General features: G+C 40.5%; 1 protein-coding gene across 8 annotated transcripts in view; it reads right to left on the bottom strand.

The window, feature by feature from the left end:
• The window catches only part of NFATC3 (nuclear factor of activated T-cells 3), a 139,975-nt gene that overhangs the window by 38,580 nt on the left and 87,057 nt on the right, over positions 1-14,338 (bottom strand). For 7 of the 8 annotated variants that reach the window (XM_021094122.1, XM_021094123.1, XM_021094124.1 and 4 more), the window contains exons 8-9: positions 13,827-13,953; positions 22-1,029 (exon numbers count right to left, since the gene is read on the bottom strand). In XM_021094122.1, the coding sequence (XP_020949781.1) occupies positions 22-1,029; positions 13,827-13,953 (1,135 nt within the window). Of the gene's footprint in view, positions 1-21; positions 1,030-2,048; positions 2,075-13,826; positions 13,954-14,338 lie in introns of those variants that run through there. The other variant, XM_021094130.1, reaches the window with a different exon arrangement.

Here is a 14,338-nt window from a genome sequence, read left to right as displayed (position 1 = left end):
AAAACATAAAGATGAACTTACCATCATCTAAAGTGATATCCTGCAGACCAATTGTTGAAAAGTTAGGTTCCTGTTCTTCAGGTTCAGGTTTAATGTTCACAGTTGCTTCATCAGGTGGAAATGAAGCTGGATCACACAAACTGTGACATAATAAAGATGAAGGTGCAGAAAGACTTCCCTGGCCTGTATTTTGTGCTTGAGTTGAGTGCTGTCCAGAATGCATTCTGGTGGTTAGAGACGGCGATGAGGCAGTTCCTGAGCTAGGAGATTGGTAAGGCATAGGCTGTAGCTGAGGAGATGGTGGCCCAGAAAGTGGTGAACTGGCCAGGGGGAGAGAGCCTGCTGGGGAAGCTGTTGTAGCAGACCCTGAATGTGAAGGACCATACGTAATAGGCTGCAACTGAGGGGAAGGCTGACCTGTAACCTGGTCGGCCACTGGAGAAGAAAGAGATCTTTGTCCTGTGTTTGAACAATGGTATCCCAGTGGCTGCAGTTGAGGCAGGGTCTGCACAGAATGGGGTGTGTGGGCTAAGAGATGTCCTGTTGAGCCTGAATTTGAAGAATGAAAAGGTATGGATGATGGTGGTTGACAGCTAAGATTTATTAAATTAGGAAGAGCTGCATCCTGCTGAAACAAAACTGGATCAAATTCTTGACCAGAGGCAGCATTAATAGGAAGACAAGTTGGTCCGTTGAATACAACATTAGTTTGCATAGGCTGATAGGAAGACCCCACGGGTGGTGTTGGTGTGACTTGAAAAGGCTGGTGCACAACTGAAGAAGGTATCATATGCTGTTCCTTACCAGCATTCTCATCCCTACACTGCAACTGTGGCAGATGGGATGAGGTTACCATGGATGCATATGTTTGCTGGATGGGACAAACCAAGCTTCTCTGTGCAGAGAGTATGCTGTCATGGAGATGTCCTGTATCTGAAGAAGGCCTCTGGGTCTGGGCAGGATGAGGCACAGGCAACGATGGAATTGAAGACAAGTCAATCTCTTCTCTGTGTTCTTGCTTCATCAAAACTGAAAAGTGATTAAAGCAAATGTTATTACATAATACACAAAATATTTATGAAAGGGCTTCATTCTAGGTTACACAACAGTAGCATGCACCCAAACCAGGGAAGGCTGATAATATGAAATATATAAAGCCAGTAAGTATAAGATAACAGGGAAAGGCTCCTGCTCTAAAAGTATTCAAGTTGAGGGAGTTTCCACTGTGGGGCAGTGGTTAAAGAATCCGACTAGGAACCATGAGGTTTTGGGTTCGATCCCTGGCCTTGCTCAGTGGGTTAAGGATTTGGCGTCGCCGTGAGCTATGGTGTAGGTTGCAGACGTGGCTCGGATCCTGTGTTGCTGTGGCTCTGGTGTAGGCTGATTCGAACCCTAGCCTGGGAACCTCCATATACCGCGGGAGCAGTCCTAGAAAAGGCAAAAAGACAAAAAAAAAAAGTATTCAAGTTGAAAAAAAAAAATGCCGTAAAGAAATCTATGAAGTGATGCTGGAAAGACCTCTAAGACACATTGTTAAGAAACCAAAAAAAAAAAAAAAGAGAACTGCAGAATATGTGTATATGTCACAATTCATGTAAAATATTGTATGACACATGTTTTTGCTTATATATGTGTGGACATCTCCAGGAAAGATGCACAAGAAACATAACTGCTGGGTTCACTGCTGGGAAGGGAAACTACGTGATAAAGGGATAGGAGCATGAAGATTTACTTTTTAGCTATATAAGTTTTGGGGCCTTTTTAATGTTTTTCACCATCTCTATATATTATCTATTTAAAATAAATAACTTATGGAGTCCCCTTGTGGCACAGTGGGTTAAGTATATGGTGTTGCCACTGCAGCAGCCCAGTCTGCTACTGGGAAGCAGGTTCTATTCCTGACCTGGGAACTTCCAAGTGCCATAAGCATGCACCGCCCCCTGCCCCCACCAAAACAAACAAACAAACAAAAAAACAAAACAAACAAAAAACCCCCAAAACTTACAGGTTAATAGCCCTGAATTTGGGATCTCTGATCTAAAACTTACCAGTCACTTGGTTTTACATGTTACAACTGTGAAAGAATAGAAAATATACATTGGTCTCTGCTCCCAGTTCCTAGTACAGAGCTCCTAAAACCCTTGTAATTTCCTGGGTGATAGGGGTGTCTTTTGTTCTAATGAGGTGATTTTGGGTGAGCTGCTGGATGAGGGCTCATCACCAGAAAGACCAAGTCATGGTTAGAAGCTTGGAATTTTCAGCCCGTTTCAGGAGATGGGAACTCCCCAAAACATCTCTTCCACCTAGAAGTTCCTCTGTATCCTTCACCACATCCTTTCATAAATGGTAAATATAAGTGTCTTCCTGAGTTCTGTGAGCTGTTCTAGCAAACTAAGTGAACCCAAGGAGGGGGTCTTTGGAACCTACGATTTACAGCTGCTTGGTGAAAAGTGGAAGTGACAGATAACCTGGGACTTGTGACTGGAATTTGAAGCTGGAAGTGGGGGCAGGGGGAAGTCTTATGGGACTGAGCCCTTAACCTGTGGGATATGACACTATCATCAGGCAGACAGTGTGAAAATTGAGTTCACCCAGTTAGTGTCACAGAGAATTGCTTGCTGTGAGGAAAAAACCTTCAGATATCTGGTGACCAGAAGCATCAGAAGTAAGGTGTTTTCTAACAGAGACACCCAGAAGAAAACCCAGTAGGGAAAAAGTGGGTTTTCTCCTACAGAGGAAGGAAAAAAAACCTGAATTTTATTCCTTTTATAGCATCACATACCAGAAATCATGAATCTGACATTCATAAAGCTTCTAGTTTACAATGGTCTTTATGTGTATCTCATCTGATCCATATTACAAGAGGAATAATGGGGGATCAAAAAAAGTACTGGAAGAGTTCCCATTGTGGCTCAGCGGAAACGAATCCAACTAGTAACCAAGAGGTTGTGGGTTTGATCCTTGGCCTCGCTCAGTGGGTAAAGGATCCAGCGATGCCTTGGGCTGTAGTAGAGGACATGATTTGGATCCTGCATTGCTGTGGCTGTGGCGAAGGTTGGCAGCTGTAGCTCCAATTAGACCCCTAGCCTGGGAACTTCCACGTGCTGCGGGTGTGGCCTTAAAAAGACTAAAAGAAAAAAAAAAGAACTACAACTCAACAAGATTGGTAGGGATGTTTACCAGCTCTCTTCTCTAGGATCAGTAATTATGAAGATGAAACAAAGCTAGAGATGCCATGTGGTGAAAGGCTTCCTGAGAGTAAAGCCAACAGAAAGAAAAGCAGAGTTAAAATGAAGGAAAAGCCTAAGCCTTGAGACAACACTGCTTGAGTTGAAGCATGTCTGAAGCCAGTATTCCAGTTAATCTTCCAGTTACATGAGCCAATAAATTCTTTTTTTTTTTTTTTTATTATTTTCCCACTGTACAGCAAGGGGGTCAGGTCATCCTTAGATGTATACATTGCTCTTTTTTTTTTTTTTTTTTTGTCTTCTTGTCTTTTCTAGGGCCGCACCTGCGGCATATGGAGGTTCCCTGGTTAGGGGTCTAATCAGAGCTGTAGCTGCCGGCCTACGCCAGAGTCACAGCAACGCCAGATCTGAGCCACGTCTGCAACCTACACCACAGCTCACAGCAACGCCGGATCCTTAACCCATGGGGCAAGGGCAGGAGTCGAACCTGCAACCTCATGGTTCCTAGTCAGATTCGTTAACCACTGAGCCACGATGGGAACTCCATAAATTCTCTTTTTTGTCAAGTGAGTTTGAATAGGGTTTCTGTCAGTTGCAATGGGAAAGTGCCAATTTACTTCAAAACAATCTTTATGAGGTAGGGATTATTATTATCCCTGCCTTATAGATGAGAATGCTGAGAGGAGATTAAAGACACTAAGATTGCACAACAGCTAAGTGGTATCATAAGGACTTGAACACTTGTTTTTCTGCTTCCAAAGTCCAGGCTTTTAATCACTGCAGTATACTGTATTACCAAGGAAGATTCCACTTTACCATTTCATCAAGCAAGCAGAAGTTACAAGTAACAATCATCATCTTTTTATAACATCAAAAAAGTAGCAGATCCATGATTTAGGATGAGTACACTTCATGAAAGGACTGCTCAAAGTAGGAGTCAATGCATTTTGCTTATTTTATTTAATAGGCACATCAAAACAGCAAAGAACCATGAGTTAATTTATTATGTGTCAAAACAAGTGATGTCGTTGTTCTCTTGGCAAGCACTTCAGTGCACTTTTCTTTCTTTTTTTTCTTTTTTTGGCCACACCTGTGGCACATGGAAATTCCTGGGCCAGGGAGTCCAACCTGAGCTACAGCAGTGCCAATGTCAAATCCTTAACTGCTAGGCCACCAGGGAACTCCTCACTTTTCTAAAAACTATCTACTTTAGCCTCCTACTGATGTGCTGTAACTGATTTAGAAATAATTTTCCTAAATTCACATCTCATTGTTCCTTCCAAGTGCATACTACTAACATAATTACTTTTTATGATCTTCACAAAATATAAGAACTTCATTCTATGGAGTTCTTGTCGTGGACAGCGGAAACTGATCTGACTAGGAACCATGAGGTTGTGGGTTCAATCCCTGTCCTTGCTCAGTGGGTTAAAGATCTGGCTTTGCCATGAGCTGTGGTGTAGGTCCCTTATGAGGCTTGGATCTGGTGTTGCTGTGGCTCTGGCATAGGCTGGCAGCTGTAGCTCTGGCAGCCTAGCCTGGGAACCTCCATATGCCGTGGGTTTGGTCCTAAAAAACAAAACAAACAAACAAAAAAAGAACTTCATTTTACATCAAAAGAAGATAGCAATGAGACCCAAAGCAAAATCAAATTTCATCTGATCATTTACCACAACTTTGCCAAGTACAAGTCTCTTCACATATGGATAGTCTCAATCCGAGAAAATGAAGGTAAGAACTAAGAAGGTAAGAACTATATTTTACTATAGAAGAGGTAATTAATGGAGCACTTTTTTGGGGGTTGCATTTGAGTTCTACACCTTACCCTAGCTTCCTAGAAGGACAGGATGGGTTCAACATTCATCTGCCTCTAAATCTGGCAACCATGAGACTACCCCTAACAATGAGACAACAACCTCAAGGACTGAAAGAAAGGTATTATGATCAATCTTCTTGTTGCTTCTGCCACAGTGCTCATGTTACTGACCCAGGCCTCCATCCAGTTTGAGTCTTGCTCAGGTATTTCAAGTATAGCTGAATGTTTCTACTGGCTCCTGACAGCTCTACTATCTTTTTTCTCCCCACTGTCTTTTTTTTTTTTTTTTTTTTTTTTTGGCCTTTTGACATTTAAGGGCTGCACCCTCGGCATATGGAGGTTTCCAAGCTAGGGGTCTAATCGGAGCTGCAGCTGCCAGCCTATGCCACGGCCACAGGCACGCCCGATCTGAGCCGGATCTTCAACCTACACCACAGCTCACGGCAACACCAGATACTTAACCCACTGAGTGAGGCCAGGGATGGAACCCGCAACCTAAAGGTTCCTGGTCAGCTTTGTTTCCACTGTACCATGATGGGAACTCCCCTCCCCCTCCTGTCTTAATGTATTGCTTGTCTTCTGATTTTGGCAGAACTAGAACTTTGTTACTGGACTACTGGATTTTTTCATCTTCTACTTTGGCTCCTACTCTGGTCCCAGGAAAGCCACAGTGAATCTTAAGACCCAGAGTCATATTTCTACATAAGGAAGGAGAATATTCAAGAAAGCCTCCTCTCATCCCTTAATCCTGAATGGAGCAGGTGGGGCCCTTGGTTACATAGTGGCTGTTTATTATGTACTAAGAAGAGACATAGGAATTGAAAACTACAGCATAACATCCATCTTCTTTGCATGATCCAATTCTTATTTCTATGTTCCTGGCCAATCTTGATACCCAGATTGAGAGTTGTCAACTACCAAACTGAGTGCATTTCCACTCTGCCAAATCAGGTATCACTCTTTTTGTCTATAAGGGATTCTGACTCCAATGTGACCAAACCATAAGAAGTCTTCACTGCTGGTCTGTCATAATTTATTCTTGTTTGGAGGGAAATACAGTTAAAAAGACCTTAAAATACCTAGAACGAGATGACTTTCAGAAATAGATTAACTCTACCTTTTGTGTTACATGCTCATTCTCAAATTTAGAAAGCTGATAGAGAAACAAAGGCTACACAAACAAAACAAAATACTACTAGTCTAGTGGTTTTCAAGCCATGAGAAGACTCACACTCTTCTTCTCCAAGTGGTAGATGTAGAAGAACAGAATCCAAAGAGTAAGAGCTCTGGATTCCCTTCTCCAGTGCAAAGAGAGCACCAAAACCAGCTTTCATCCTTTTTTTATATACCAGCTTTTTGCATAATATTTCATCTGAATAATAAAAGAATCTAAACAATTTGAAAAACATTGCTTTACTATTATATCTTCATTTTATAGAGGTTAATCAGTAGGTACAGACTGTGGCAGAGTTGACAGCTGTTCTCCTGACTGTAAAGCAAGCTTTTTCTCCAAATCAAAACAACCACAATCCTAAAGTCAGTCTGTTCAGTCAACTATTTAGAACACAGACTACAGCTTCCCACAGGCAAAATATCATCTATGAGAGTTTGGCTCAAATGCTGCTCTGAAAATTCCCATGTTTCCAAAAAACCAGAACTCAGATGGTTTTTGGAGAACCCCAAGAACATGGAGTTCCAGTCGTGGTACAGTGGTTAACGAACCCGACTAGGAACCATGAGGTTGCAGGTTCGGTCCCTGCCCTTGCTCAGTGGGTTAACGATCCGGCGTTGCCGTGAGCTGTGGTGTAGGTTGCAGACACGGCTCGGATCCCGCGTTGCTGTGGCTCTGGCGTAGGCCGGTGGCTACAGCTCCGATTCGACCCCTAGCCTGGGAACCTCCATATGCTGCGGGAGCGGCCCAAGAAATAGCAAAAAGACAAAAAGACAAAAAAAAAAAAAATTAAAAAAAAATTAAGAACAAACAACTTCTGCTAGGCTTCAGAGGGAGGTACATTTGTTCAACAGCTTCAGGGATGGTGGGTGATGGTAGGGTCTCACACATCAGAGGTTCTGAAGCTAGAGGCTGGGGAAAAGTTCAGGCAGCACCACTAGGGAAAGGCTATTGTGCTCTATTACGATCTGTGGTTAGGATATTTTGTGAATCATACACATACGCTGAGAAGTGCCTTCATTCCATAAAGTAAATGGACTGTGAGACAAATAATACTAAATACCGTCTCTAGTTTAAAATTTTTCTTTAAAAAAATCAACCATTTGCAGTTAATGATTGATTATTCCTCCAGTGTATACTAATATTGGTCAGGTCTCCATTGCCAGGGGGTTGCCAAAAAGGAAACAAATGAACAAATCCTTTAATAAAAAAGAAGCAACTTCGGAACACATAAAAATAAGTAAAATTTTAAAAAGAATTATTGCGACAATATAACAAAACAACTAAAATCTCTGAAGAATTCATACAAATTAATAAGACAGTAACTCAAACATAATCATACAGTAGAATACTAAGCTGTTAAAATTCTGTAAAAACCCTATCCGCAGATAAGGAAAAATAAAAATGTTCAGGCTACAAAATTGGTATATATAGTATGCTCCTACTTCTTTCTTTCTTTCTTTTGGTCTTTTTGTCTTTTCTAGGGCCACACCCGCAGCATATGGAGGTTCCCAGACTAGGGGTCTAATTGGAGCTGGAGCCGCAGGCCTACACAAGAGCCACAGCAACATGGGATCCAAGCTACATCTGCAACCTACACCACAGCTCACAGCAACGCCAGATTCTTAACCCACTGAGCAAGGCCAGGGATCGAACCTGCAACCTCATGGTTCCTAGTTGGATTCATTAACAACTGAGCCACATCAGGAATTCCCTCCCATTTCTATTTTTAAAAGGATATATCTATATATGGAAAAAGTGGCAGAGTGAAAGAGAACTTGAGTGACTTTTTTTGTCTTTCTTTACTTTTTCTAGGCCATACCTGCAGCACATGGAAGTTTCCAGGCTAGGGGTCAAATCTGAGCTGCAGCTGCCAGCCTACACCACAGCCACAGCAATACCAGATCCGAGCCGCATCTGTGACCTACGCAATGCCAGATCCTTAAACCACAAGTGAGGCCAGGAATTGAAACTGCATCCCCATGGATACTCGTCGGGTTCTTAACACTGAGCCACAAATAGGAACTCCCAAGAACCTGGGTGTTTTTAAAACATTTTCACCTTAAAAAAAAAAATCACAGTTACATACTTGACTTTGTAAAAATTTTATCAAAATTTCATTTTAGAAAAAAAAATGAAAAAAGCCAAATATTATAGAAAAGATAGTAATCAACCAGAATGAGTACTGTCTAGACACTCCTATGTGTCCATTCTTCCTTCTGTTAGTGTGTATACCTAGTGACTTGTATTCTGTCAACCACAAGGCTAATGAAGGCAGCTGCAGTCCAATATTCTCTCTGTACTCTGGGGCCCCAGTGATTTCATTCTCACATGTTATGCCCTCTAGGACCCTGCCTTTACACTGTCCTCCCAATTTAAGAGCTGATAATGTAAAGCCATTATATCTCTTCGTTTCTGTTAACATCACTATGATGGCAGTAATCAATACCTCTGATCTGCTGATGCTACTATTTCTTCCCCAATCCTAGAAGCTCTCTCCCTTCTTCAGGTTAGGTTCTGTAGTTCCTCAATCTCCATAACATTTGACAACATTCTTGGACCGGGTGTCTTTAGTAAATCTCATCCTCTACTATCCATATTTTACCATTTGCCCTAAAGAATCTGAGCGCTGCTTAAGAAAGTCACACAGGAGGAGTTCCTGCTGTGGCTTAGTGGAATACGAACCCGACTAGTATCCATGAGTATGCAGGTTAGATCTCTGGCCTCATTCAGTGGGTTAAGGATCCGGTGTTGTGTGAGCTTCAGTGTAGGTCACAGATGAGGCTTGGATCCCACATTGCTGTGGTTGTGGTATAGGCCAGCGCTGCAGCTCCGATTTGACCCCTAGCCTGGGAACTTCCATATGTTGCAGGTGCAGCCCTAAAAAGCAAAAGAAAAGAAAGTTACACAGGAGAGCTAACTGATGAATCCATAAATTCATCAATATCAACATCAAAGGTGCCCTTTGATCATGCCTAGAATACTGTTAGTTTTCTGTGGCAACTTAACTCTCTCTTCTCTTCACAAGTTTTTCAAACTTCTCCACACTCTTAAACTGCCACACCACCCACATTTTCCTCTCTCTGCTCATACTTCATGTCATTCTTTACAGAAACAAAAATGAAGCTATCGTATGGGAACTCCCCAAACTTTCCACTGATAAATCTATAAAACTTCCAAAAGCACATCTTCTTGTTCATCTTTTTTACCTTTTCTCCTGTTTCTTCTTCCATGAAAAGTCCATTCCAACTTGCGCATTTTTTAAATTTTATTTTACTTTTTTTCCAACTTGCATGTTTTATTTTGTTTTGGCTGCACCTATGGCATGCAGAAGTTCCCAGGCCAAGGATTAAAACCCAAGCCATAGCAGTAACCAGAGCCACAGCAGTGACAACACCAGATCCTTACCCACTGAGCCAACAGGGAACTCCTCAACTTGCATATTTTAAGTCCTATTCTTGCCTACCCTTCTTAGAAACCTGATATTCTTTATTACCATTGAGGCACTCTCTTCTGTACTCAAAATACTATAGCTGTTTGAATCACCTTTTTAATTCTTGGGCCTTTCCCTTTTAAATCTCACACTCCACAGTTAGTAATTTGAGAAAAGACTAAACTGGTCATCAACATCTTATAAAGTGACAGGAGAAACACAGGAAAAAATTTATTTTTGAAAAACAAATCTGATCATGTCACCTCCAGTTAAAGCTCACTTCTTAACAATTCTTTTATTTATTTATTTTTAAGTATTTATTTATTTATTGGCCTAGCCTGTGGCATGCAGAAGTTCCAGGGCCAGGAAATGAATCCATGCCACAGCAGTGGCAACGCCAGAGCCTTAACCTGCTGAGCCACTAGGGAACTCCTTACAACGCTTTTAATATTCTATGATTCAACCAACCACAAGACCTTCACATATGCTACTGCCTAAATCTAGAATGTTCTTCCACATTTTATCTAACACAGTAATTAACAGTACAGACTGTAAAGCCAAACTGCCTGAATTCAAATTTCACCTCTACGCTTATTAGCTGTGTGACCTCAGTTCACTCATTTGCAAACTACTACTTACAAGGCTATGGGAGAATAAATGAGTTATCATGTATAAACTTCTTACAATTACACCTGGCACACACTACATCCTCTATATGTTTGCTAAATAAATGAACAAACAGATGTAGTCTAGGATAATTCAGGAGCCTAGACTCTGGAACCAGACTGCTTGTGCATGATGTTTGGCTCTGACATGTGTGATCTTTGGCATATTACTTAGACACTCTGTCTCCTCTTTTGTAAAATAAGATAATAATTTATCTCACAGGTTTATTTATTTATTTATTTTTTGTCTTTTTGCCTTTTCTAGGGCCGCACCTGCAGCATATGGAGGGGGTCTAATCGGAGCTGTAGCCACTGGCCTACGCCAGAGCCACAGCAAAGCAGGATCCAAGCCGAGTCTGCAACCTACACCACAGCTCACGGCAATGCCGGATCCTTAACCCACTGAGCAAGGCCAGGGATCGAACCCACAACCTCATGGATACTAGTCGGATTCATTAACCACTGAGCCACAACGGGAACTCCCCTCACAGGTTTATTATGAGGATTAAATGAATAAGTATAAAAAGGACTGAGAACTGTAAATGTTATATAATTATCAACTATTACTATTATTTTCCAGTTATCAACTCAAGTATCATCTCTTAGAAGTCTTTTCTCACCAGTTAGCCTAAGCAAGGTTCCCTCTGTTATTTTCACCCACAGCATTGTTTCCCTTCCCTTCAGAGTCCTTAATCTTCATTTCTAATGACAAATTTGTAAGTAATCTATCTATTGATTGATTTTATTTGCTTCTATTTGTTCTGCTAGATTATAAATTCTATGAGAGAAGAAACTGAGATAGGTTTTATCCACCTGGCGTGTACCCTTACTTATTGAATTAATGAATAAATGAAGAGCTAACCAAAATCTTTAGTTTAGTATACTATATTATCTGAAATATTTTATTATCAAGTAATATATTAACATGAGCAAATAATATTAATTTTCAGATTCTGGAATATAAGTGGCTTCTAGAGGCTATCAATGAAATTAAGCCAGGCTTTAATGAATATGATGACAAATGAATGACCGCTAATAACAATCAATACTCTCTCAAATTCCAGTGGGTTTTTTTTTTTTTTCATTTACTATAAACCATTTAAAAGTTTTTTTTTGTTTTTCTTTTTTTTTGCTTTTTTAGGGCCGCACCTGCAGCATATGGAGATTCCCAGGCTAGGGGTTAAATAGGAGCCAAAGCTGCTGGCCTACGCCACAGCCACAGCAATGCCAGATCCAAGCTGTACCTGCAACCTACACCACGGCTTATGGCAAATCCAGATCCTTAACCCACTGAGAGAGGCCAGGGATCGAACCTGTGTCCTCATGGATCCTAGCCAGATTTGTTTCCTCTGCACCACAATGGGAACTCCCCATTTAAAAGTTTTTATAAGAATAAGTTTTGCTTGGAGTTCCCTTCGTGGCGCAGTCGTTAACAAATCCAATTAGGAACCATGAGGTTGTGGGTTCGATCCCTGGCCTTGCTCAGTGGGTTAACGATCCAGCGTTGCCGTGGCTGTGGCATAGGCCGATGGCTACAGCTCAGATTAGACCTCTAAACTGGGAACCTCCATATGCCACAGGAGCAGCCCTAGAAAAGGCAAACAGACCAAAAAAAAAAAAAAAAGAGTAAGTTTTGCTTGTTCATTTAATTTTATGGCACACCAGTGACATATGGAAGCTCCTGGACCAGGGATTGAATCTGAGCCTCAGTTAGAGACCTACACTGCAGCTGCAGCAACACCAGATCCTTTTAACGCATTATGCTGGACAGGGATTGAATCCATGCCTCCCGCAGCAATCTGAGCAGCTACAGTCAAATTTTAAACCCCCCTGTACCACAGCAAAAACTCTAAAAATAAGTTTAGAAGAATAAAGTTCATTACAGTTTTTTAAAAATCATCCTATCTTCTGGTGACTAACAAAGCAACTAGTACAGAGAAGACCTCTATAAATATTTGTTCTCTCAATCGTTCTTTTTAGCCATGCTTGTGGCATGCAGAAGCTCTGGGCCAGGAATCAAACCTGTGGCACAGCAGTGACAATGCCAGATCCTTAACCGCAGACCACCAGGGCACTCCAAATATTTGTTCTCTAAGTATATGAATATCAGCATGAATTATTACATATAATATTTATGTGTCACCCTCAAGAGCTGGAAAATCACAGCACTTGAACTGCTGCACAAAGATGTGTGAAAGTCTACTTTGTTAAGGAGTATCTATAAAACCAGCAATTCTGCCATCAACTTATATATTTCACACAACCAATATATATGTGAAGTTGCTGCTCACCAAATGAAAAATTAATGGGAGATTCTTCATTTGATTGGAACAATTGAGATGAAGGCACAGTGCCTTTTTGCAGTGTTAAGGGCACAAAGAAAGTGCACACATATTCACAAACACCTGCCCTTGCTTTGGTACTGGTGATTTTTGGAAGTGCTGAAAAACAGACTTCAAATTTCTACATTCAATTTTCTAATTTCATTATAATAAATGCTACAAAATAACAACTGATATCAGATCTAATACTTTCTTTTATTTTCATTCAAAAGAATTCATTTCCCTATCACAAAAATTAGATAACCATACCACCAACAGCAGTAAAGCCTGATGGTGCAGAGTTCACTGGATAGTCCCAATGTTCTAAAGGTCATAAAGGAGAAAAGAAAGAGAAAAAAAAAAAAGGAAAGGAAAAAAAAAATACTTAAAACATACTCTCTGGGGAGAGACATCACATGACAGTTTCTGCCTTCTCTTATTGTTAGCTGCAGATTTATTTCAGCAGGATTAAGTACAATTTAGCCCTTCAAACCAACTGTAGCACCTTAACTGTACCCTGACTATTAGCAGCAATCAGCACACTGGACTCCTCTGCCCGAAAGCCTTACTTTCAAGGTAGAAGTTGGGTACAGGAGATAGTGGAATAGATATGAACTACTAATACCAAACTGCCACAGGACTATAATCACAAAACAAGATCTCAGTTGCATACTTCCTTCTTTTAAGGCAAGAATTTCCCATCTGGCATTGTCCGCTAACACACAGCACTAACAAACTCATTTGTATCATCTTTTCAGTCTTTCTGCAGGTCCTTTTGTTTGTATCAAACTTTAAAAAGTCAGCAAAGTCTTAGAGAGTACTTTATAGTACAGGCAAAGAGAGTTGTTTTTGCTTCCACAAGCTATATAATCTCCACTGAAAGTGAAGCCTACAAAATTTTTTCATTGATATGACCCTTAAAAGAACATAGACAGCTTTAGCTGTCTGTCTGTTGAGGCAGAGGCAATTTCCTTACTACTCACAAACTTTGCATAAGAGACTGCCTTTTGGTGTCCTTTGAATACTATGATTGACTGTTTAGTATTACAAAGATAACAGCAGTGAACACAGTGCAGGAGCTAATGTTTAAAGTCAACACAAACTTTACAGATTAGGCTTATGCTGGGATTTTTATTGATTGTAAGTACCCTACTTTAAACACTATAACACAAGACTCACTGAATACCTTTTTATTCATTATGAAAGAAAGCTCTGTAAGTAAAGCATCATACCTGGTGTATAAGTAAAACGTTGAGACTGGCTTTTTTTCCTCTTGCCATTGCAAAGATAAAAGTGCACCTGCACTGCAGCTGTAACTGCTGGGTTATGATATGGAGGAACTTCAAGGACAATGTGAGCCTAAGGAGCATGAAAAGGAAGATTATGTTACACTCAGAACTAAAAATGAAATGCACCTGCTAAACTTAACACATCTCATGAGCCTTAACTTCTCCGGCTCTTCCATCGTAGATTACTGTGCACATTAACTGGTCATGTAAGTCATTTGGAGATTTACTCTACAGATATGTTATTTTTAACATAAAAGTTCTTTTAAGTAAACCATTAAATTTGTAGCAGAAATAAAAACAGTCTTACATTGTGCTCTACTAAATATTACATGTTACTATACATCTTAACTGGAAATCTGTTCCAGTTTTACATCAAGTTTAATAGTTCACAAGTTGTGTTATAGTTTAGATTTCTTAAACTTTATATTCTAAATGTTCTAAACTGGCAATACACA

Source organism: Sus scrofa, chromosome 6 (assembly GCF_000003025.6).
Source record: "Sus scrofa isolate TJ Tabasco breed Duroc chromosome 6, Sscrofa11.1, whole genome shotgun sequence".
NCBI classification, from domain to species: Eukaryota; Metazoa; Chordata; class Mammalia; order Artiodactyla; family Suidae; genus Sus; species Sus scrofa.
The sequence above is the reverse complement of the archived record's forward strand: the minus strand, read 5'-3'. Positions and strand labels throughout refer to the sequence as shown.